This window comes from Caretta caretta, chromosome 17, assembly GCF_965140235.1.
Source record: "Caretta caretta isolate rCarCar2 chromosome 17, rCarCar1.hap1, whole genome shotgun sequence".
Classification (NCBI taxonomy): domain Eukaryota; kingdom Metazoa; phylum Chordata; order Testudines; family Cheloniidae; genus Caretta; species Caretta caretta.
This window is the reverse complement of record NC_134222.1, coordinates 18,977,935-19,004,163: the sequence shown is the minus strand read 5'-3', so window position 1 is coordinate 19,004,163 and position 26,229 is coordinate 18,977,935. Positions and strand designations below refer to the sequence as shown.

The 26,229-nt window shown below is 39.8% G+C and overlaps 1 protein-coding gene across 6 annotated transcripts in view; it reads right to left on the bottom strand.

The window, feature by feature from the left end:
* The window catches only part of CUX1 (cut like homeobox 1), a 398,832-nt gene that overhangs the window by 215,228 nt on the left and 157,375 nt on the right, over positions 1–26,229 (bottom strand). For all 6 annotated transcript variants that reach the window (XM_075120956.1, XM_048824335.2, XM_075120957.1 and 3 more), the window contains exons 3-4: positions 21,613–21,660; positions 4,740–4,818 (exon numbers count right to left, since the gene is read on the bottom strand). In XM_075120956.1, the coding sequence (XP_074977057.1) occupies positions 4,740–4,818; positions 21,613–21,660 (127 nt within the window). The remainder of the gene's footprint in view (positions 1–4,739; positions 4,819–21,612; positions 21,661–26,229) is intronic.

The window sequence follows — 26,229 nt, the reverse complement described above, 5'->3', positions numbered from 1 at the left end:
ATACACACAGAACATGAAAAAATGGGTGTAATGAGAGCGCGGGGTGGGGGTGGGGTGGACGACACCTTTTGTAGTGATAATCAAGGTGGGCCATTTCCAGCAGTTAACAGAAACGTCTGAGCAGCAGTGGTACGTGGGGGAAATAAACATGGGGAAATAGTTTTACTTTGTGTAATGACACATCCACTCCCAGTCTCTATTCAGGCCTAAGTTAATTGTATCCAGTTTGCAAATTAATTCCAATTCAGCAGTCTCTCGTTGGAGTCTGTTTTTGAAGTCTTTTTGTTGTAATATTGCGACTTTTAGGTCTGTAATCGAGTGACCAGAGAGATTGAAGTGTTCTCTGACTGGTTTATGAATGTTACAATTCTTGACATCTGATTTGTGTCCATTTATTCTTTTACGTAGAGACTGTCCAGTTTGATCAATGTACATGGCAGAGAGGCATTGCTGGCACATGATGGCATATATCTCGTTGGTAGATGTGCAGGTGAACGAGCCTCTGATAGTGTGGCTGATGTGATTAGGCCCTATGACGGTGTCCCCTGAATAGATATGTGGACACAGTTGGCAACGGGTTTTGTTGCAAGAATAGGTTCCTGGGTTAGTGGTTCTGTTGTGTGGTTGCTGGTGAGTATTTGCTTCAGGTTGGGGGGCTGTCTGTAGGCAAGGACTGGCCTGTCTCCCAAGATTTGTGAGAGTGATGTGTCGTCCTTCAGGATAGGTTGTAGATCCTTGATGATGTGTTGGAGAGGTTTTAGTTGGGGGCTGAAGGTGATGGCTAGTGGCATTCTATTATTTTCTTTGTTGGGCCTGTCCTGTAGGAGGTGACGTCTGGGTACTCTTCTGGCTCTGTCAATTTGTTTCTTCACTTCAGCAGGTGGGTATTGTAGTTGTAAGAATGCTTGATAGAGATCTTGTAGGTGTTTGTCTCTGTCTGAGGGGTTGGAGCAAATGCGGTTGTATCGTAGAGCTTCGCTGTAGACGATGGATCGTGTGGTGTGGTCTGGGTGAAAGCTGGAGGCATGTAGGTAGGAATAGCGGTCAGTAGTTTTCCGGAATAGGGTGGTGTTTATGTGACCATCGCTTATTAGCACCGTAGTGCCCAGGTAGTGGATCTCTTGTGTGGACTGGACCAGGCTGAGGTTGATGGTGGGATGGAAATTGTTGAAATCATGGTGGAATTCCTCAAGGGCTTCTTTTCTATGGGTCCAGATGATGAAGATGTCATCAATGTAGCACAAGTAGAGTAGGGGCATTAGGGGACGAGAGCTGAGGAAGTGTTGTTCTAAGTCAGCCATAAAAATGTTGGCATACTGTGGGGCCATGCGGGTACCCATAGCAGTGCCGCTGATTTGAAGGTATACATTGTCCCCAAATGTGAAATAGTTATGGGTGAGGATATTTTTGAACAATTAAAGCAACATAAATGTACACAAAACATACTCAAGGTATACTTTATGGGATTTAACTTTAAGAATGATGCTTTTTTAGTACACACAGGTTGATGGGGTACTTGAATAGTAATATAAATAGGTGGGAAAGGGCATAGCTATCCTTTATATGAGCAAACCATTCTATTCATAAGGGCAATTATGCAGATAAAAATGTCACTTTTTTCCCAAATTCTTTACAGATGAGTCCAAGTGAAAATTTGCTATACAAGTCAGTAAAGAAAGTCCTCAAACTTAGCTGAATCCATGAAGGATCACATCTGGTGTTTCAGTATGGATATATTTTATGAGTAAAATTAAAATAGTAGCTGTTTTTAATTATACAAAGTATGTACGTTATTACTGAACAGAGATATATATGCTTTCTTCAAGACCCATAAAACCACCTGCTGGGATTTAGACAGGTGCAATTTTTAATATGGTACTATAAAGAATACTTAATTTCTGATAAAACTGTACCCTGGTCATATAACAGTGATGTGTGATACTAAATAGCCACTCTGCAGAATTCCAACCTTCGTTCCATGCTGCATCTCTGCAGGATCATAGCATTATCAGAATGGCATAGGTTAGTATGCACATCGGAAAAAAATCATAGCTACATTCTGAAACTGAGAATATGAGTAAATATTTGAGACATCAGACAGAAGTGGTAGGTCACATATGTAGTGCTAAACACAAGCAAAACACCACACGCCTGACAAAGGTATGCTGATATCATTTAGAGAGAGAAAGGCAATCCATAAACATAGAAGACCATGAAAGATGGGAAAAAACATGAAAGACTAGCACAAAATGATGGCATTATCAGTATCAGCACTGTAAGCAGCATATCTACACGAAGACATCTGGGAAAGTACACAGGTGCTTCACCTTTTCACCCTGATGGACTAGATTTAATTTTCATTAAATGGTTTGTGGAAAATAAGTGCTTGCATACCTGTATATAGCCATAAAGGGATATATTGGGTTTATTCTCAATTTTTAAAATTTTTGTTCCACCACAGGCAGGGATCTAACAGAAGTCTTTCCATTCACCACGCAATCTCATTTAAAAGGTGAACACCAAGCAGGCTCTTCCTTCCACGAGCAGGGGTGCTGGAACTATGAGTGTGGCATTATCCCCTGGCTTGAAGTGGCTTCCATCACATACAGAGTTAATAGTTTTCTTCAATGGCTTTCAGCACCCCCACTATAAAACTTGTTCCAATGCCACTGTCCATGAGGCATGATTTCTGGAGATTTAACTGAGGGGGGAAACCCTGCAGTTATTACCAGCCCCACAGATTCCACTGTGTTCTAACCTAGCCATCTTAAATTTTCCTGTGATGGTAAGAATCGCAAAATTAAAAAAAAAAAAAAAAAAACCTGACTGGCATACAAAATACAACGTGTATATGTAACAGGTGGGCAACGAAAGACCGCGGAGTGTGAAAGACTGCATGTATAACGCTTGGGCTAACGAAGGAAAAGAAGAAGTCTTTTACTCACAACGAGGTACTATAGAAATCTCTCTCGTAAGTAAGGATCCCCGAACAGGAGAGTCATATTTTTATAAAAAGAAAAGGAGTACTTGTAGCACCTTAGAGACTAACAAGTTTATATGAACATAAGCTTTCGTGAGCTACAGCTCACTTCATCGGATGCATTCAGATGAAGTGAGCTGTAGCTCACGAAAGCGTATGTTCATATAAACTTGTTAGTCTCTAAGGTGCCACAAGTACGCCTTTTCTTTTTGCGAATACAGACTAACACGGCTGCTACTCTGAAACCATATATTTTTATGTTCCACATGAAATTTTCAATTTGACTTTACGCCTTTTGGATCTTGCACCTATGATAATGTGTGTTCTACTGAAAATATCTTCTACTGTGCAGGAGTGGGATGAGTGTGCATCTTCTACTGCTCTCTTCTTTCTATGTAACCAATCAGTGCTGAAAATGGACCATGAGAAATCAGGTTCACTTGTTTGACAAATTATGGCTTAGAGGACAACATAGCAGGCTGCCATATGCCTCTTGCATGGGACACTTAAGTATAGGCCTTCTTGGAGAAATCTATTACCTTTCTGAGCCACAGGGCAAGTGCAGTAAACTGTGACTTATCTACAAAAGGGTGAGGACACAGAGTAGGAAACAAGTAAATGAATAAAAACTCACAAGCCATATTTGAACAACCTAACTGGATAAGCTACTGCCTGGGGAACGGCAGGCCCCCTTAGATGGGCAGAATGAATATGGACGAGTCCATGATATGTTATCTATATATTCATTGTATTGCACCCAGCACAAAGGGGCCCTTGCCTCTATGCACTTCTGTAATACAAATGATAATAATTTTAATTATAATGCTCTGTCTGGGGAATTAAGTGATGAATACTTAATGATGAAACAAGCTGTAAATAAAAAATTGAGAATTGTATTACTGTTAGAAATTTGCAATGAATACATGATTGTCTAACTTGTCACTTGTCCATGACCATGCAGACAATGATGGAGCTGGAAAGAATACCCAGGACTCTGACTCCCAGCCATCTTATCTGAACATGACAGCAAAAATAAAAAATCTCCAACCAATCTAATGCACCTATTTACCATACAAAACTATACCCTCTCTCAAATTGTAAGTAGAGAAAAAAAAAATCTTAAAATTTGGGCTGCCCCAGGAATAAAGGAAACTTCCAATCTGATACTATACATGAACAGCCTTTACTTAATAATTAGGTACAGACTTAATTTTAATAAAATTGAAGCTTGACAGAGTTTAGTTTGTCAATATCCAAAATGCTTTTCCTGTTCACAACTACTTAGCAGCAGTGATAGAGACTGAGCTCTGAAAACAAACTGAAAGGTTTGTGTTTGCCTGGAGATGCGCAGAGTTGCTCTTTTCTCTGCACTTTAAACGGAGCTACGACATTAATTTATTTGGTTTGCATCATTAAGATAAAGTTTCAGATAGTCTCTCTCGAAAGGCTGTGAATTTATTTAACAAACCATTAACATTCAGAACAGGTTTAAGAATCATATGGTACTACAACAATTAAATATAAAATGATTCTTACAATACTTAACATGTGAACTCAATGAACTGTTTTAAGAGGAGCCATGAATGCGCCTAAGTTAGGGTTCTTTCCATTAGAAACAATGTCATAGTACATCAATTTGAGAATAAAACCACTACTCAAATATAACTTAGCAAAGGCAAAAGAAGAAGAAGGAATTCCCAATAGCATCTGGAACTACTGAGACCATTTGCTTTTCAGAGTAGGATAATAATTTGCTTACCTGGAACATCAATTAATCTCTTATAGACATTCAAGAAGGCTGCCTCTGCTTCTTTGCTTCTTTTACCTAATGCATCAATCTAAAAAGGGTGAGGGAAAAGAAAGCTTTAGACTTGTTCAAGAAAAACAAAGACACATGCACAGCAATGGCACCATATACATAAATGAATAAATGTATCAACAGTATCAATTTAGTTCAAATGTAAAATGGGAACCTGAGTTCTCGATATACATATTGGGAAGTACTAGGGGGAATCAGCTGTATAATATGATTTTTTCTATGTGATTGTACTAAATATACTAAAAGACCAATTCTAACACAACAGTAAACATCCATATTTTATGCCCAATACCATCTATTTTAGTTCTTTGGCATTATATATATATATATATATATATATATATATATATATATATATAAATATAAATATATTTGGGACACAGGTTTTCCATGAATAATTTAATTTGTTTGCCACTAACTGAAGCCTAGCTATACTACAGCATCATACACAGGCAAGGTTTGTCTCTCTGCTGGTCCCTTTCCACCTTTTTCGGCAACATGTGCAGAGCTTTGTATTTCTATCAGGTCTCCTGGCAAGTCATGAGACATTTTTCCTGGAACACTGCTATACCAAAGACTAAGCAGTCATGGATCTCCCACATACAAAGGAGTTCTCCTGTAAAGATCAGACATATTTCCATTTAAATTCTGAATATCCTTCCTTTTGTGACCTTAAATTACACTAGTAGGGGCAGATGCTGCCCATAGACATGTATGTGGAACTCCTCCTGAAGATAAGAGGAGCTGTGCATCCACCTGTGAGGGCAAAATTTACCCAATACTGTTTACTATAGTTTTTCTCAGTGATTTCATTCCCAAAATAAAAGGAAGGGTAACAACTCTGAGAATGCACTAAATATTCCTTGGGTGAAGAATATGATTTTTTTTTTAAAGTTCCTAGTGCATTGGATTAGATAACAAAACATTTATAATTATTAAAGGTTGACCAAGCACTGTTTTTATACACTCCAGTGCAGAAGGAGACAAAGAGGGAAAACAGGAAAGTCTTTGGCAAAGTTTTCTAATAGTATACTGAGGTCTCAGTTAGTACTCGAAGGATGGATATTATAGTACCCATATTTTTAATAAAACTCAAGGAAGGATCTGGATATCTAAGCCTCATTTCAACTAAAGAGAAACAATTGATAAGGGATAACACTATGAAACATTTGAAAGATGTGTACGTCAACATGAACTACAAAAAGGAAGGTCCTGTCTAAAAAATGTCCTTGAATTCTTTAACCACGTTACTGATTTGGTAGATAAGGCTGAAACAATGGAGATAGTTTACTGTATCCATGTTTCAGGAAAGTATCTGATACTCTACTACATGAGCGTTTGACTTGCAGAATAAGAAAGTATCCTACAAGCAACCTATTGAAATGGATTCTAAACTGGCTTTGGCACAGGAAACACAGGGTGCCAGTGAAAGGAAACAGCTCAGGGAGGAGAGAGATAAGGAAGGGGGTGCTGCAGGGTCAGACCTGGTGCCATATCTGTTTACTTTATATGAAAATGACTTTGTAAAGGGAAGGATTTTGAAAAGCCTAGAACTATAGATGGGTAACATAATGGAGGAAATTAGACATTGTGCACAGGAACAGAGCACACAAATTCCAAATGACTTGTATAAATTAGTCTTATGGACTAATAACTGACTTGTAGAGATTATAAAGACGTTAAGGCAACAAAACTAGGAGACACGGACAATTGTAAAAACTACTGAACAGCACAATACGGTATATAAACCAAGAAAAGACTTGGGGGAAGGGGTCCAGGAGGAAAATAAGGACACTAAAAGCATCTGCACAATGCTTGGAAGCAGTAACACAATCTTGGGATACACAGAGAAAGGTTGTAGAGAGAGAAGTTATTTTGACACAATTCAAGGCTGCATGTAGAAAAATGAGCCAAATTCTGATCTCACTTGCACCCAGGAAAATATGGAGTAACTCAATTGACTTCAGTGGAGTTGCACCTAATTAACACAGATGTAATGGATGTCGGAACCTAGACCACTTTGTGCGATTCCTGTTAGCTTAGAAAATCAAGGGTATTGGTGAAATTGAAAGCAAGCAGCAGAGGGCAAAATGATTGCAGATTTGGGGAGCAGATATAAATTCTGAAGAAAGATTGGCTATGCTTGGCTTTTACAGTTTACTAAAAAAGGTTATGGAAAAACAGTGCAATCTCACAGGGCATGAGACACACTGGAAAGCAAGGAATAGATGGTTGTGAATAAGTTGTTTATTAATTCAAACACAAGAAACCACAAATGGGATGATGTTCATGAGGGAATGAGCACATAAGTATTTCAGTTAGAACATCTTTCACATAAAGAATATCTGGAAACTGGAATTTGGAACAAATTGCCAAAGCCTGAAAAACATAAGATGGTATAAATCAATGCTTGAGAGAACTAAACAATATTTTTGAAGTAGAGAGAATAGATACGGGAGCCACTAGCTAGCTTTTTGAGATTCAGATGAAGAGGTATATCCTGGATATATAAATGAAAGCTCTGAAAGGACATATGTACCATATGTTGTACTTCTGGATCTCATTGTTCCTATACACACTTTTATCTCCATTTGCAACCTTTCTACATCGTACAGATCTAAAGTATAACTATTAAACCCTATTAACATTAGAGAACTGATAATATACTTGGGGGGGGGGGAAATCATTCACCCTTTCTATCAAAGCAACAGCATTCCAGTTGATTGAGACACCTTTTCTATGAAACACTTGAATGGATTTATTTTCATATCAGAAGTTTTTCTTTTCTAAAAAATGACACATACTTATTTTCTGTTTAAACAATATAAAGTGTATCATTGAGTTACCAACACCTGGTTATAAACTGATTAATATTAAGTATAAAATAGCAAAGTTCAAATGACGTACACCACGTGGATCAAAGATGGCAAGCAGTTTTGTAATTGACAGTAATGCTCTTGACTCTTTCAAGTCCTAAATCCAGAATTGAGATTGCAAATAGTTAGACTAAGACACCAGAATTTCCATTCACCTTATTTCATTTTAGGACTCTTTGGACAGTTTGACAAATTATCAGTCTGTCTGACTGTGTTTATTGTGAGCACCTTAGCACATTTTATAACCAACACAAAACTAGAATAAAGCACATTTGTTTTCACCTGGATTAAAAAATACGTAGGGACACTGCTTCTGAATACACAGAGGTAGGGAGTGTAAACTAGACAATACTTAGTCCTGCCATGAGTGCAGGGGATTGGACTAGATTACCTCTCGAGGTCCTTTCCAATCCTACGATTCTATGTAATAGGGAAAGACAAATCACCAAAACATATGGTAGTTTCAATGACACAAAGAAGAAGAGTACAAAAAAGGACCAGAGACATAGGAAAAACAAAGCCCTAAAGTAACACGGAAATAAATATACTTGTACAGTTCACACAACACATTTAAAGTCAAGGTGGTGTTGCCTCAGGAGTCAATGACGACCAGTTGGGACTGGAGTAAGTTAGAACTGTGTTAGCTATGTCATAAAAAAAACTCTGGCTGTGGAATTTTGTAAGCTCTGAAAAGTTTAGGGAGCCATGTGAAATTAGGGAGCCAACTTCTGAGATCAGCTCAGCTGTGAACCTTAACTTATCTAAACCAAGCACATTAAGTCTTTTCTCACTAGAAAGAAACAACAGTGACCCCTATACTCCCCACCCCCATAAGCATATGTTCACTTTTAAGTTTTGGCATACTATTTGTCTTGATAATACCACTGGAGCTATATTGAGATAACAGAAATAAGACACTACTAGTGTGTTAGCAATCCTCCCTCCTTAGCATACTGTTCATCTTTAAAATACCAATGGAGCTATATGGAGATAACAGAAATAAGAAACTAGTGAGCAATCCTCCTCCTGTCCACCTTATTTTCCAAGGTCAAGCTCTTTCATGAGTTGTTGAATAGAGCACAAAGTTCAGCCCACAGACAGAAGAAATCATTTCCATAATTATCTGTTTACTAGACCAGTGACAGGTTTCAGAGTAGCAGCAGTGTTAGTCTGTATCTGCAAAAGAAAAGGAGTACTTGTGGCACCTTAGAGACTAACCAATTTATTTGAGCATAAGCTTTTGTGAGCTTACTTCATCAGATGCATGAGAGACCAATGAGACTCCTTAATCTGTTCCCAACCCTCAATCGCCAGTGTGATGGCTGAATTACTGGCATACCACCATACTAGCTTGGACAGCCTAATTTAAATACACTGGGTCAGATACTGATCTCTGTTACATCTAGGTAACGCCAATGAAATCACTCAACTTATCTCTGGATTTACCCACATGTAACAAAGATCAGAAACTGGCCACGAGTTTAGTGAGCACTGTCCAAGACTAGGAAGATTAAATACAAATTTACATTAGAACTAACTCCCACTGCCTGAGTTACAACTGACCCATGTCTAGTTAAATTCAAACAGAGATAGGTAAAACCCATCACTTTGATTTGTAATCCTTAACTCTTTATGCTTTGAGGAAGTTCAATACTAATTGAAAGTCTGAGACTGTACTGCTCCACAAATCCCCTAAATTCAGTGTTCTGATCTGAAAGGAGTGGACTGCACAGGAGAACAGGCTATAAGGAAATACATAGGTTTCAGAGTAACAGCCATGTTAGTCTGTATTCGCAAAAAGAAAAGGAGTACTTGTGGCACCTTAGAGACTAACCAATTTATTTGAGCATAAGCTTTCGTGAGCTACAGCTCACTTCATCGGATGCATACTGTGGAAAGTGTAGAGTATGTATGCATCCGATGAAGTGAGCTGTAGCTCACGAAAGCTTATGCTCAAATAAATTGGTTAGTCTCTAAGATGCCACAAGTACTCCTGTTCTTTTTAGGAAATAAACACTTTCTCATACAGTACAGTCGCAGACCGAACATTGCACTGCTACATTTTAGAATCTAAAGGTACAGCACAGAGAATGCTTTTAGTGGGGAAGTTGGGATTTCCAGCTGCCAATGCATCTTTCACTGACACTTAACAAGAGCTGTGGTTGTGATGACATGATCAATGGGTAAAAACTCTGGATGCAGAATGAGAAAGAGGCACATGGCAATGATAGCCATGGAGGAGCTAAAGGATCCGAGACTTTTCAACATGGATCACAGTTAGATCACTGCATATATATTTTTTTGCAATTCAATATTCCAAATATAGCTCATCAGGGAAGGGATCATATTGTCGTCCGTGCCTTGTATTTCAATGACCATGTCAGTGCTTTAATAATTATAGTAATATTAGCAGTACATAAAATATGTCAGACATGCATAACCTGTGTGGAGATTTAATAGGGATTTTCTAGTCCTGATCCCTTTACATTTCACCACTGGATGTACATTTGCGATATTCATCCTCACAAACCCTCCAATACTCTCCAAGGAATAAATATCCTTTTATTATACTGTACCCAACCTGCAACTAATTTACCATCTTAAAATAAATGACTCGTATATCCAATTAACTTTTCAAAGACTAATTATAGAAATAAGTTAACTATTTGAGCTTTACATTTAATAGATTCCTGACAAATATAGATCATCACGTGATTAAGGTTGCATACACCTGAACAAAAGCGAATCCCTTTATTGGTCCCATTTTTCCTGTTGCAGAGGTCTCTATATACAGGACAACCTGGGTACAACCGACTGAGTTAAGGGGGTGCATGCATGCGCGCACACACAGACTCAACTAGGAATTTCTTTACTCTTTTTATTTTGCAAAACAAAATTAGCTCTTTTTAATGTAGTTTGAATTTAATTTCTTTGGAGTTTGAAAGTGCCATTAAGAATAGGAAAAGATGGTCACCATGCTTTTCACTTTGTTAAACCATACCATAATTCTTGAAGAAACCACCCGGAAATCAAACAGTGGTGCCAGTAAGTATTATAAACACTAAACAATGATGCAATTCATTCTCTGGAGCAATTTCAAAAGAGTGAGTCCTGTTTTTCATCTAAAGCATTAGCATGTCGGTTTCAAAGGAGATACATCCTAACAGCTATGCAATACACAGTGCATGCTAGAGACCACTTACTGTACAGGTACAGTATCTTTTCTAAGGTTAAAAACTTGCCTTTTTTAATGCTAACAGTGATATCTACATCATGAACCAATGGGCTGAGAATTTTTTTTTTTTTAAATTAGAAACTCAGGTGACAGAACACAAAGCAAAAAAACTGTTTTGTTTGATTTTTTGCATAAATTAAACACATTTTAAAAGGATTTTAATGACATTTAAGAAAAAGCTTGTGTATCTGCTTGCAGCATACGGTATATTTTTAGCTGAGCGATAGATAGATAGATAGAAAAAAACAAAAATGGGGGTTTATCATGCAAACAATGGAAACCTGTGAACACAGTTGCTCTAATGTAGTGCACAGGTATGCCACCTTCTGAGTAATACAGTCCTAGGGACATGTACACCAGTTACATTTACCCACACATTATGCCAGATAGCTCTTGATCAAACTGTAAAAACAACAGGAGCAGATTAAAGATAAGATTAGATAAAACAGATTAGCGATTATTTTTGAAAACTCATGGAAGATGGGAGAGATTCCAGAGGACTGGAACACCACTACTGCTATACTGCTAGTGTGAGCGAGTTAACTAACTCAGGTATGCCTGCACATGCCGCAAATGTGCCTTCCAAGTGCTGTGTAAACACACCCAGAGACAATGAAATGCACATGTACAGCAAAACTAAAGGCTTTTAAAGAGCCAAAGTGTTTCCAGGCAGTCGGCTGTCACAGGGCTTGTCTACACTTGAAACGCTGCAGAGCTACAGTTGCATCGCTGTAGTGCTTCAATGTAGACACTCAATACAGCAACAGGAGGTGTTCTTCCACTGGCATAGTTAATCCACCTCCCCAAGAGGTGGTAGCTAGGTCGATGGAAGAATTCTTCCATCAACCTAGTGCTGTCTACATCAGGGGTTAGGTCAGCTGAACTCCAGCGCTCAGGCGTGTGGATTTTTCACATCCCTGAGTGACGTAGCTGGGTCGACTTAACTTTTGAGTGCAGATCTAGCTATAGTAACTGGGTGGCCCAATGACACATGCTGTGGTCACTGCACCAGAGCCAGTGCTTAACTTATGCCGGCACTTCCCAGGGCTGAGCCCCAGCACCTCTAGGCTTGGCACCTCCTGCCTCAAGCTGGTACATACACTACTCAGAGCCCCAGCACCTTCCCATGATCCTCGAAGGGTGACAGGGGCACTGCGTGGCAAAAAAGGGGAGTGGAGCTAAGGTCCATGTGAGGGGGCCTGGAACAGCAAAAGGTATGAACAACGGGTGATGGAATGAATGTTGGAGCAGTGCTAGAGCAATGAAGGGAAGATGGGGATGAAAAGGAGGGGGTCCGATGTGCAGTAGGGAATGTCAGGGGGCTTCAGCTCTGTCGCCCAAAACCCGCCACATCATTCACTCCATGTTTGTCTCGCACTTCAAAAAACACCCTCAATGACTCCACATCACGCCCTGCATTGTACCTGCATTCCCTCCCCAGCTCCTCAACCTGCAGGTCCCATTCCAACAACTGCCTCTTCATGGGGAGGAGGGAGATGACAAGATGCTGTAGAGGCAGTGAAGGGACTAACATGCAGCTAGTGCATTCTGTGGTTGAAGTAATCGTTGTCAAAAAGCCCGAGGCAGAGAGTTGGCCTTTGGTACATGTGGATGCTGAGATATTTAAAAAAAAAAAAAAAAAAAAACACAAGGAAATTAAAACACACTCAGCTACACTCAAACTGCTGAAAATAGGAAATCCAAGAAGTTAAGGAATACGCCACCCCTGCAACACTACCTTACCTTGAGCAAAACCTGACATGCCTACACACACACATACTAAAATTCTACAGATGCTACAGAACACTCAGGGAACAGGGTATATGAGCATTGCACAACAAAGCCTAACATCTTATCTTTGTTATAGCAAGGCTCAGGTTGAGGTCAGGCATCGCAAAAAGGAGCTACCTACACCTGGCCTACACTCCAACTCTGAGCTAATCCATTCAAATCAACTTAGAATTCAGTGTTCTGAGGGGCACCAAGCACCACCAGGCAATCTCAACTCTCAGGGCTTGTCTACACCATGTAGCTTTTAGCAACAAGGCTGTGTCAACACATCCTTGTCGCTAAAATTCAGCGTGTGTAAAACGCTCTTTGTCAGCACTTCTGTCGACAAAAAACCTCCAGCCATGCCAGTGGTGTTAGTTTTGTCATCTGGAGAGCGTTCACACTGCCACTTGTGTCAGCAAAACTTGTGTCTTTCACCAGGGGCGGGGACACGACTACTTTTTTAAGTACCTGTGAAAGACAAAAGTTTGTCTACAACTTTGCAGTGTAGACATACCCTTAATAAAGCTTTGGGACATTTAACCTGTACAAAAACTGTATGTACCTTCAAACTAAGGACTAGTCTACAAACAGAAATGATGCCTTTGAAAGGTGCAAATTGCCCAATTCTTCTCTATAGAGGTGTTAATTCTAAAGTCTGGTGACAACGTAATGTCAGTTAACTATTTCACCACTAACCATTTAAATAGAAACTTTCATTTAGTCTGGGATGGGGGCAGTATATAGAAGGGAAGTTATAGAAGAGAGTGGTGTTATGGACAGATCTTGAGAAGAGTGCCAATATTTTTGTTCCCTGTCTGAGCCCAGGGCAGGAAGATGGATGAGATGCCTTCTCCAGCTCTACTTTCTAACACAGATATACTTAAAAATGGAAACACACATGGGAAGAGAATATTTATGTATAAAATGAAAATATGCCTTAAGGCACTGCCCCAAATTGGCAGCAGCATGGAGTCTGACCACCACCAGTAGGCGCTCTTAGAGGCACTGCATTGGGCCAGATTCTCCCACTGCAGGATATGAGTAACTTCCATTGATTTCAGTGGAACTTGCTCACAACTTGCAAGGGGGGAAAGAATAAGTCCCATTGTAATTTGGGGTGGAAGAGAATGCCAGTGGCATGTGTAGGGGGTAAAACAGACGTGGGGAAGCTAGTCACACCCTTCCCTTGTGTGCTGGTGTTGAACATAATCTGACCTGTACAAACTATGAACTACTCTGCTAAAGTTAATTGTTTTGAATATAATATTTCTCTTCTCTCAAAGGCATATTCTCTATCCGCTCCATGTGTATAACTCTTATTGATGTTAATTGATGTCCTGCATTCTCATCAAGAAGAGAGCATACCCCTTTCCAGATGTCTAAATATGTTTAAATCCCCTTCCTGAGGGAAGACTTTGCCTAAATTGCAACAAGCCTAGCCAAAATTGATCATTTACACATTTGTACAAACCAAAGAAACCAAACCTAACCGCACCATTGTTGTTCCAAGCTGCTCAGTGTGTTTTCTTTCGCAGTTTAGGATCATAACACAAGATTAAAATAAAGTGTGTGAAACCTTTTTCTGTGTTCATGTTAAAGAAAGAAAAACTCCACTGACAGCTGCTGAGAGAATGTTAAAGATAACAATTATGTAGTGGAAATATTAGATTTGCTCCACATTGTCTGTTGCATACAATTGTTCAATAGGACTTTTATTGAAAAGCTGCAAAGCTTTGGGCCTAAATCAACGAGATGAAAGCTCTGAATTTTGATGTATGCTGTTGACTTCCACAACACAGAGCAATTTGTAATAGCTTTGCCTCGCTGTTGTTTTCAAAGCTCCTGCTACATCACAAGCATTTATTTCTGACCACAAAATTACATTTATTCAACAGAAAGCAGCTCAGGGTCTTTAAGAGGTTAACTTCTGGAGTGGCTGGCTGCTCTCCATCCTCTGTACTAGCATCAGTGCTAATGCAACAGCACACAACAGCACCCAGGCTAGCCATGATTAATAGACTGCTGAATACGCTGCTTTCCACATACACACACTTTTCATTCCCCTGCTTCCATAGATCATGGACTTATCCTCAAAATATCTGACTGAAATTGAATTTGGCTTCTCTCTAAACCATTCATTTCCTATGTTATGCAAGGTTATATCCTTTTCTGCATGAGCAGAACCAAACCAGCTGCAGCTTTTGAGAAGAAAATGTGTTTTCAATTATGAAGTTGGCCTGAATATTGAACCATAGTTCTACTGCTATTCTAATTGAGCCATCATGGAGTGAATTTACAGGAAAAATCATATTAATCAGGTTTGTAAATTTAACAAAAAGAAATTTAAACAGAAAATATTGATATTAGCCAAAGAATATTCCTATAAAATGTCTGCATATAGAAAATTATTAAATTACTCTACTGACCAAATCAATAGCTTAAAGAGCAATTCAGCTAAGTACTGAGTCAGTGTGCTCTCATCAGAATGGTAATACACCTAAAACTACTTATCTTGAAAGAAGAAAACTAGATATGGCAGTCACAGAAGATCACAGTCTACTCTTTCAGAGTATTTGCCTGAAAGGATGCTCCAAATTAGGGATTACTGTGTTTCTGTTGGATAGTTCTGCTATGCCACATGAAAAGAATGGTAATAACCCCAGGAAATCCTTTCTGAGCCTTAATATCTACTTGATGACATCACAAATATGGATTCAGACATTAAATTTCCACAAAGCAAATTTATTTCTATAACAGAAAGCATAGCCTAAGAATATAAAGCTTTATATTTAGGATTTCATGTGCAAGTGTTTATCTGCTTATATAAACATGATAACCCATTGCAACCTACTAGGTATTATGTGCACAGAATGTTTATTCAGATGATAACTAGAGGGTGTTTCCTTTCTAAGTTGGAAAAAGAATTACAATCGGATAATAAAATACTCTGGCCATTATTTATTCATTCTGGCTTTTATTTAGCCGAGGATACAGTGATTGAAGAGTTAACTTCAAGTAGACTGTCCATTCCCAAATAAGTCAGGAAGTGTAAAACTGTTTTGTAATATTTTTGCACTTTAGTTTGATATATTGTTTTTTCATCCATGAATATTTTAAAACCCTGCAAAACTATTCTGTATCTAAAAGGGGAAAATGATATTTACCTGACCCCTAAAAGGCCCTTTTACTTGGGCTCTGTGGAGCATTCAGCACATAAGCTTGTAATAAGCTATTCAATAAGACTAACACTTGCAAACCAACTGTAGATAGTTGAATTATGACTTGACAGAAACCAGGCTAATGTTTTTTTATTTACTGAAATAATTTCATATTAAGGCTGATACACTGTTTTCTAAGAAACACCATGGTTGAGAGTCATCCATTCTATGTTTATATATAGTTGACATTATGAGGGTAGTATTGCTGGAGATAAAAGGAGTTTCTAAGGCCTGTCTTAGAGAGATTCACACCACTGTGGACTACATAGATGCAGTTACAACAGACATGCTGCACTAATATCAAATGAGGTTTATACTAGCATGTCTTACTCTGGTAATTTACCAGAGCAAGTTAAACCGGTACAATCTGTGATTTACATCAGTGCAGCCAGTCTACAGCAGAGATTTGCTTTGCTGCAACACTGATATATTTATATAAATGCAAATTTCTCTAAAATAGATCGGACATGTCGGGAGAATCTTCTTTAAAATGTAGCAGGATCAGGGTTTATGACACTGTATTTCAAGGAATCCCTGTTGAGGTTACAGGGACAAACCATCCCGATGTGTCGAAAGAATAGTAAATATGGCAGGCGACCAGCTTGGCTTAACGGTGAAATCCTAGCGGATCTTAAACATAAAAAAGAAGCTTACAAGAAGTGGAAAGTTGGACATATGACCAGGGAAGAGTATAAAAATATTGCTCGGGCATGTAGGAATGAAATCAGGAGGGCCAAATCGCACCTGGAGCTGCAGCTAGAGAGAGATGTCAAGAGTAACAAGAAGGGTTTCTTCAGGTATGTTGGCAACAAGAAGAAAGCCAAGGAAAGTGTGGGCCCCTTAATGAATGAGGGAGGCAACCTAGTGACAGAGGATGTGGAAAAAGCTAATGTACTCAATGCTTTTTTTGCCTCTGTCTTCACGAACCAGGTCAGCTCCCAGACTGCTGCGCTGGGCATCACAACATGGGGAATAGATGGCCAGCCCTCTGTGGAGAAAGAGGTGGTTAGGGACTATTTAGAAAAGCTGGACGTGCACAAGTCCATGGGGCCGGACAAGTTGCATCCGAGAGTGCTAAAGGAACTGGCAGCTGTGATTGCAGAGCCATTGGCCATTATCTTTGAAAACTCGTGGCGAACGGGGGAAGTCCCGGATGACTGGAAAAAGGCTAATGTAGTGCCAATCTTTAAAAAAGGGAAGAAGGAGGATCCTGGGAACTACAGGCCAGTCAGCCTCACTTCAGTCCCCGGAAAAATCATGGAGCAGGTCCTCAAGGAATCAATCCTGAAGCACTTACATGAGAGGAAAGTGATCAGGAACAGCCAGCATGGATTCACCAAGAGAAGGTCATGCCTGACTAATCTAATCGCCTTCTAAGATGAGATTACTGGTTCTGTGGATGAAGGGAAAGCAGTGGATGTATTGTTTCTTGACTTTAGCAAAGCTTTTGACACGGTCTCCCACAGTATTCTTGTCAGCAAGTTAAAGAAGTATGGGCTGGATGAATGCACTATAAGGTGGGTAGAAAGTTGGCTAGATTGTCGGGCTCAACGGGTAGTAATCAATGGCTCCATGTCTAGTTGGCAGCCGGTGTCAAGTGGAGTGCCCCAGGGGCTGGGGCAATATCTTCATAAATGATCTGGAGGATGGTGTGGATTGCACTCTCAGCAAATTTGCGAATGATACTAAACTGGGAGGAGTGGTAGATACGCTGGAGGGCAGGGATAGGATACAGAGGGACCTAGACAAATTGGAGGATTGGGCCAAAAGAAACCTGATGAGGTTCAATAAGGATAAGTGCAGGGTCCTGCACTTAGGACGGAAGAACCCAATGCACAGCTACAGACTAGGGACCGAATGGCTAGGCAGCAGTTCTGCAGAAAAGGACCTAGGGGTGACAGTGGACAGTGAAGCTGGATTTGAGTCAGCAGTGTGCCCTTGTTGCCAAGAAGGCCAATGGCATTTTGGGATGTATAAGTAGGGGCATAGCAAGCAGATCGAGGGACGTGATCGTCCCCCTCTATTCGACATTGGTGAGGCCTCATCTGGAGTACTGTGTCCAGTTTTGGGCCCCACACTACAAGAAGGATGTGGAGAAATTGGAGAGAGTCCAGCGAAGGGCAACAAAAATGATTAGGGGTCTGGAACACATGACTTATGAGGAGAGGCTGAGAGAACTGGGATTGTTTAGTTTGCAGAAGAGAAGAATGAGGGGGGATTTGATAGCTGCTTTCAACTACCTGAGTGGTGGTTCCAGAGAGGATGGTTCTAGACTATTCTCAGTGGTAGAAGGGGACAGGACAAGGAGTAATGGTCTCAAGTTGCAGTGGGGGAGGTTTAGGTTGGATATTAGGAAAAAAACTTTGTCACTAGGAGGGTGGTGAAACACTGGAATGCGTTACCTAGGGAGGTGGTAGAATCTCCTTCCTTAGAAGTTTTTAAGGTCAGGCTTGACAAAGTCCTGGCTGGGATGATTTAATTGGGGATTGGTCCTGCTTTGAGCAGGGGGTTGGACTAGATGACCTCCTGAGGTCCCTTCCAACCCTGATATTCTATGACACATACTTGAGCATGCAGCATTCCATTCATTAGAGAAAAGTAGTACACATACGTAGACTTCTGTCAATATAACAAGATGGAAACCAAAGTGAAAGAGCTTTATAGAGCATTACAGGTCATATAAAGCAATTTTAATGTGCAAGTTCCCATTGTCAAACTGACTTACACGGGTCATTCTTTTTCTCACATGTTGCTATTATATAAGGAACTTCATCTGATAAATTTTTATAATTGTGCTTGGGAAATTAAGTAGTTAAAAAAACATACTGCTTCCAAGTAAAGAAATTACTGCTTGTTTGAGGTACATATTCAGCAGAACGTGCAAGGAATCAGAAATATAACCCTCATCAAAAATTGTATGAGTGTGCACTTAATTCCCTATGCAGATTGCTGAAAATATACTCCTAAATTTCTCCGTGCTCTGATGGGAACTTCAACAGTAAAATAATCATCTTGCAGTTTATTACACATTTAGCAAGTGTAACCCATGCCTGCTGGGTGTGGTACCCTGTCCCTCTTTAGTGCCACCTAGACCACCGAGCCACATACGGCTCTTCAGAAGTTAATATGCAGCTCCTTGTGTAGGCACAGAGTCTGGGGCTGGAGCGACAGGCGCCAACTTTCCAATGTGCCGGGGGTTGGGGGGGGGGAGAACAGCTCGCTCACTGCTCAACCCCTGGCACTGCCACAGGCCCTGCCCCCACTCCACCCCTTCCCACCCCCTCCTCTGAGCCTGCCCTGTCCTCGCTCCTCTTCTCCCCCACCCCACGCTTCCTGCATGCCACAAAACAGCTGATCAGGAAGCGCAGGGAGGGAGGGAGTGGGAGACACTGATTGGCGGGGCTGCCGGTGGGCAGGAGGCGCTGGGAGCGGGGGGGAAGCTGGTGGGGGTCTGTTGACATATTACTGTGGCTCTTTCGCAATGTACATTGGTAAATTCTGGCTCCTTCTCAGGCTCAGGTTGGCCACTCCGACCTAGATGTTAATGAGTCTGCTACAACCAGGGGGCTTTTTGCTCATGCAGTAGATGCTCATACACTAAGCTTCAGAGGTCCCAAGTTTGATCCCGCCCACCAACAACCCAGGTCTGTCGGCATTACGAAGTGTGGGCTCATCCCAGCTCATCCACTGGGAAGTCTCGAAAGCTCAGAATGGGCTTCCTCAAATAAGGGAAGAATATAACCTATGCCTGCTAGGTTAGTGAGTCTGCTACAGCCTTAACTAAAAGCCACATGGCTTTTAGCTCACCACGTTTTAGACCACCTAGATGTTAATGAGTCTGCTACAGCCACGTGGCTTTTAGCTCATGCAGCAGATGCTCATACACTAAGCTTCAGAGGTCCTAGGTTTGATCCCGCCCACCAACAACCAGGGTCTATCGGAATTACACAAGTACAAAATTTTGCAGCCGTGGGACATTCTTTGGGGTAAGAGATCTACAACTCATAATAAGGTATGAGGTTACAGCCACTACTTACTGCGTCTGATGCACTCATTTCTTTTTTTTTTTTTTTTTAAAGGGGTCTGTGTTTCATGTAGTTGAAAGCCGCTATCAAATCCCCCCTCACGCTTCTCTTCTGCAGACTAAATAATCCCACCTGTAGCTCTCCCACCTGGACACAGCGGGCACAAACTAAAAGCTATCTAGTTCACATTAACTTTTTAGTCCTGTTTAAAGGCCACTCTGGCCAGATCTACAGACCTTAGGTCGGTATAACTATATCACTCAGAGGTATGAAAAATCCACACCCCAAGCAATGCAATTATACTGACCTAACATCCAGTGTAGACAGCACTATGTCGACAGGAGTGCTTCTCCCATCAACATAGCTACCGCCTCTCACTGAGGTTGATTAACTACACTGAGGGGAGAAGCTCTCCCGTCTTCTCTGAAGCACTGGTGCAGCTGCACCACTGCGGAGTTTTAAGTGTAGACCGGCCCTAATTTAAAGTGAACTAGGCACCTTTTAGTTCACGCCCACAGCATCCACACAGGGGAATTACAGCACAGCACACCAGTGAGCACTGCAATTCACACCATTGTAGTCCAAACTGCAGGGCTGTGAAGACATAGCCTTAGAGCACATTACTTTTTAAAGTGTTACAGCCTGATCCAAAGGCCATTAAAATCAATGCAAAAATTCCTCTCTGGCCTAACCACTGTTTGGGAAAACACCACCTGCAATAAGTGCTTCATTGTCAGCCACAGTCAAAACGTACAACTCTGCAGCAGGTTGCAGCCTCCTTTCCCATAAGAAAGGACCTCATGCATCAAAATAATTACAGGTTGACTTTTTGAAATTATGACTATTCTAAAGAGAAAAATGTCTATGGGAACAGAAGTAGTAGCAACGGTTTTAGAACTTTCTGTAATTTTTTTCTTTCAAATACCACCTATAAACATTATGGTCCAAAGAGCTTTTTAGAGTCTAATGTTGGTACATATTTTATATATCGTTTTCCCTCTTCAATGTAAGCCTATATATATTTTATACATGCACATTATTTAATATACATTAACATTTACATTATATTTAGAATCTAAATGGTTTAGGACCTACCCTAGATACAGAGTCTCTTTCCACTATGTCACAGCTGAGATCAGCAGGAGGACCTGACCTGGAGCCCCACTGTTATAAACGAAAGGGGGCTGCCAGCAGTGTTCTCTGTGAGGGCCACTCCCTCCTCCAGGCTTTGAAACTGGCTCTGGACCTTAATCCATAATAGCATGAACCTCAAAGCACATTGTAAAGCTCATCTTTTTTTCCCAGGCATTTGAAAATGAGGTGGAAGGATTGTAATGGTGGGCACTGTTGGATGTGGTGAAAGATTTCAGTTTTTAAGTTACCTGGTACACTGGTGGTAGGTTATCTTCCATTGTACTGCAGCACTTAGGGTATTTGTAAATGTTTTTAGGTTATGTCAAGGACTCCTTAAACAGGTGTCTTTTTTAAGCATTTGTATAAGCCAAAATATATTCCTTTTTCATATACATAAACACAAACATACATGGACCCTACTCCTGCAAACTGCTCCATGCTTATAGCAGAGCTCTTGGTCCACACAGCCCCATTGAATGGCTACATCACTCCAGACTGAAGTAAACGTAGGCAATCAGAAGTGACAAGATAAACAAAAGCATAGTCTCTTACCTCCCCCTGGAAACTCTTCAATAATGGAGCTACCTGTTTGCGCAGGTCCTGCAAGACAAAAGCAAAGGGATTCCATCAGGAAACAGCCATTTTTAAAAAGAAAGTATATAAAGAATAATTTTGATCAGAAGAAAAAGTGATTATTAAATATTTAGAATGGAGCAGCACATTGTCAATTTTTTTTCTAATTTTTTGAATACTGATTTGAATATTGATTTTGAAGCTTGATTGTATTTTATGGCAATTTTTGTTTAATCAGAGGTCAGCTAGAATTCATTCTGAACAGGATTGTGTTTCCAATGTAATAGTTTCCAGTTTGGTACACACTTATAATTGTTGCAAATGATGATAACTGGTTAAAGGCGGTGGTAATGTTGGGCAGACAGTGAACTCTTTTAGTCTTATAAGTCCATTGGAACAGTGAAGTGAATAATGTGATCTGAAGTAAATTTGTGTGTCCACCTGAAAAGCATTCTAACTACAGCCCTGAATTTAAGTCAAAGTCTCCTTTTGACATGTGTGAATTTGCATTAATGGGAGTTGCACTCAAAAGGAGGAAAGGCCATCAGGAGCCATAGAGTTGCCAACCATCCAGGATTGGTCTAGAGCCTCCCGGAATCAGCACTGATCTCCCGGTGACTATCGCAAGCAATCCAGGAGATTTTAATAGGACATTTTCAGAAAATGACATTACATCATGTTGGGGGGGGGGGGGAAGAGAATCTCCTGGAAAAGCTTCAGACAGAGTTGGCAACCCTAAGGGGCCACCACCTTAACCAAGGACAGTTTGGCTTCGCCCCTATTGAAAGAGGGAACTTTTGTAAAAGGCTGCTGTAATTCCAGTGCCTTTGAGAACAATGAGAAATAGTAGCCATTTTGAAAGTGGGAATTCTTTGTGGTTCTTCTACAGAGAATTCAGGATTTGTTAGCCCCTGCTAAAGAAGAGTCTTTCAGTTATGAAGTATGATGGCAACAAATGGCCATTAATCCTTAAAAAAAAAATTAAGAAGGCTTCAGATGTAACCTACACATACTACATGGGAAATCTGAAAAGTCTATTACTTCACCATCAAGATGGTGAAAAAAAACATAGTACAGTGGTCTGATAGTACTAAATTTCTTAAAGGACCTTCTTTTAAACTAATTTTAATTCTAATTAACAGATGTACTTATAAATTCTGAAAATTCATTCTATGCCCAAAAAGTAAGTGCTGTAACTGGGGAGAATATTCTGTAGATTCTTCAAGTGGTTAAATCCCTATTTGAAGTGCAAAAGTCAACTGTGGAACCATATGCAGCACTTGTATAGTTTATATACTTGTAAATATATCTAAAATAGAGACTACACACAACAACAGGGAGGTGCTGCATTAAGATTTTATTGGTATGACTTATGGATTGGCAACATTACAAGTGGTAAAGCCATGAGCTGCACAAATCATCCCAAACAAGTGTCACTGAAACTTTATACCACCTCATACAACCATGCCATACATGTTTTAATACAAAAAGCTGTTTTTCAACCTTTCTAAAAATTGGCTAATTTTTGTACCCTTCCATCTGTAAAATCAGAGTCCCCTAGTTATAATGAATATCAAAGTCAGAAAAACTTTGAAAAATCATCTTTTTAAAAACAAATTTAAATGGCACAATTTCAAGGTTCAATATCTTAGAGACTTCTAGAAAACTTGGTCCTCTTAGAAAGCCAGGAATTTTGTCTTACCAGTGGTAAAAAGCCTTTTCTTTGAACCCCGAACTTAATTTTGCCCACCCTGGTTCTTACATGAGTGTAATTTCTTGAAGGAAATGGAAACAATTTTCTGGCAGATTAATTTTTTTTTTAATGGCAGTTGTTTGAAGCCATTTCATATTCCAATTCTCTGAAGCTGTTTCAGAGGGTTTGTATATCAGAAGTCCTAACTGGGATGAATTAGTGCCCAGAATGCAGGTGAAGGTGTCAAAGACAAATGATTAGTTGAAGAACTATGTTGTAAGTATAATTTATCACACATTCTTTCAATTTCAATGCATGGCTTTGCACTGTATCATATGACTATCACCTTACAGTACACATCCATCTCATGATAAGAATACCGTGGTAGCCATATAAAACTCTTTAGCACCCAAAAAAAACACTGATTAGAACACTGATAGTTCAGTCCAAAGAGGACTGTGAAGAGGTAACAAAAGTAACTCAGGAAACTGGGTGAACAGGAAACACAATGGCAGATGAAATTCAATGTTGATAAATGCAAAGTAATGCGCAGTGGAAGCATAATCCCAACTATACATACAAAATGGTGGGATCTAAATTAGCTGTTACCACCCAAGAAAGAGATCTTGGAGTAATTGTGGATAGTTCTCTGAAAACATCTGCTCAATGTGCAGCAGCAGTCAAAAAAGCTAACAATGTTAGGAACCATTACGAAAGGGACAGGTAATAAGACAGAAAATATCAAAATGCCACAATAGAAATTCACAGTATACCCACACCTTGAATACTGCATGCAGTTCTGGCCACCCCGTTTCAAAAAAGATATATTGGAATTGGAAAAGATACAGAGATGGGCTGCAAAATGATTACAGACATGGAAAAACTTCCATACAAGGAGAGATTAAAAAGACTGGGACTCTTTAGTTTAGAAAAGAGGTGTATAAGGGGAGTAGGGATATGGTAAGTCTATAAAATCATGAATGGTGTGGAGAAAGTAAGGAAGGAAGTGTTTACTCCTTCACATAACACAAGAACCAGAGGTCACCCAATCAAATTAAAAGGCAGAAGGTTTAAAACAAACACAAGGAAGTACTTCTTCACACAACACATAGTCAACCTGTGAAACTTGCTGGTAGGGAGGGGGGGGCAAACTTTTTGGCCCGAGGGCCACATCAGGATTGTGAAACAGTATGGAGGGCCAGGTAGGGAAGGCTGTGCCTCCCCAAACAGCCTGAATGATTTATTACATCACAACACAAAAACAGCAGACATTTAAATAGGTCAGAATTTAAAGTATCAAAGCAGTGATAAATACTTCAGGCTAACAAAGCTTCTATTTTAAAGAGCAAAAAGCTTCATCTCAAAGTATAGCATAAGGTCCAAATGAAACCCTGGTGTAACTAATAGTATCGTAACATAGTAATGTTACACCAATTCTGAATTTGACTGAGTCATTTTAAAAATGACCTGTGAAATTTGAGTAATTGTTTACAATTCCAGTTAAACAGATTGCAATTTCTAAGCCTACAGTCAAATATATTTACAACTTGAAACATGGCTCTCCATTCACCCACCTCCAAGTTCTAACATCAGACTTCCAAATGCATCCTCCAAGTAGGCAAAATATTAACAAGCAGGATTACATGACATGGTGGCAGAAATACTTGTGCCACGTTTATTCTACAGCGTCCACCATTAGTAAAACTATGTTTACAAAATTTCCTGGGGTAGATGCATCCTATGAGTGTATACGACATTCCCTTTATGGGTTCTGACATTCAAAGTGATTCAGCCAATCCTCTATTAGAGGGTGCTATTGAATTGGGGACCAATTATAGTCAGTCTTTGGGTTTGCTGGAGTGGTGATCACTTAATACAGGATATTGAAACATGTAAGAGGCTTTGATACCTTGGAATGGTAGCTAAGGGCAATAAAGGTGTGGCACTTAACACTCTACATCTTATCTCCTTTCATGTAACAATAAACTTTGAGAAGAATGACCCAAAAAAAAAAATCTTATATTCTGCTCCAGTATTTTAAAAACACCCAAAATAAGTGCACCTTTGAAAAGAATGGTAAGTAAACTGAACTGAGTATCACACACCAGAAGAAATGACTATGCATTTTCACCTGCTCGTTATTTTTGCAAATTGTTTTAGTTTGGTCTAGTAGTTTTATAAGTGCTTACTAGGCTAACTGGCATTAAAACTTCAGACATCTCACAAAAGAGAGAGGAAGTAAAAATAAAACCACAAAAGTAGTCAGAACTACGTTTGCCCCGAGTCACCAGCTAAATCACTCCTGCTAGATTTATTTTTGGCAGTTTGAGAAATTACTTACCAGACTATGGCTCCAAATATTATACTAATGTCAGATATAATTCTACCTTCTCTGCCCTAAACTGGACAAAAATAAGGACGCTCAATTCTGACCCATAGGAACCGGTTATGTTGGTTAGCAAGGACACGATATGATTTATTATCCTTTTAAAATGTAGTGGCCTTTACTGTCTGGGCTGTGATCAAAATAAGAGCTGCAACCAAATCCAGCCCTCACACACAGCTCTGTAGCATATCACTGTGATTCAACACTACAGCTAGAAAGGGTACATTCAACTGAACATTAGAACAAATGATAATTTGTCAACACAAATGCATCAAAGACTGTACTCAATTGCTCCTATACGATCAAATTAGAAGCATATTTTTCCTTGCCATCTAAATGTGCTCTCTCTGTGGATGATTTATCAGGACACTGCCTTTTTCAGAAAGCTCCTCTATCAGAGACGAACTCAGCACCCCAAAAAAGTATGAATTAGTATGTTGTAGCGCTATCAAGACCAAATCTGTACAACACTGAAGGCCAATATGGTATCTCTTCTCTTTAAAGTAAGAAGAAACAA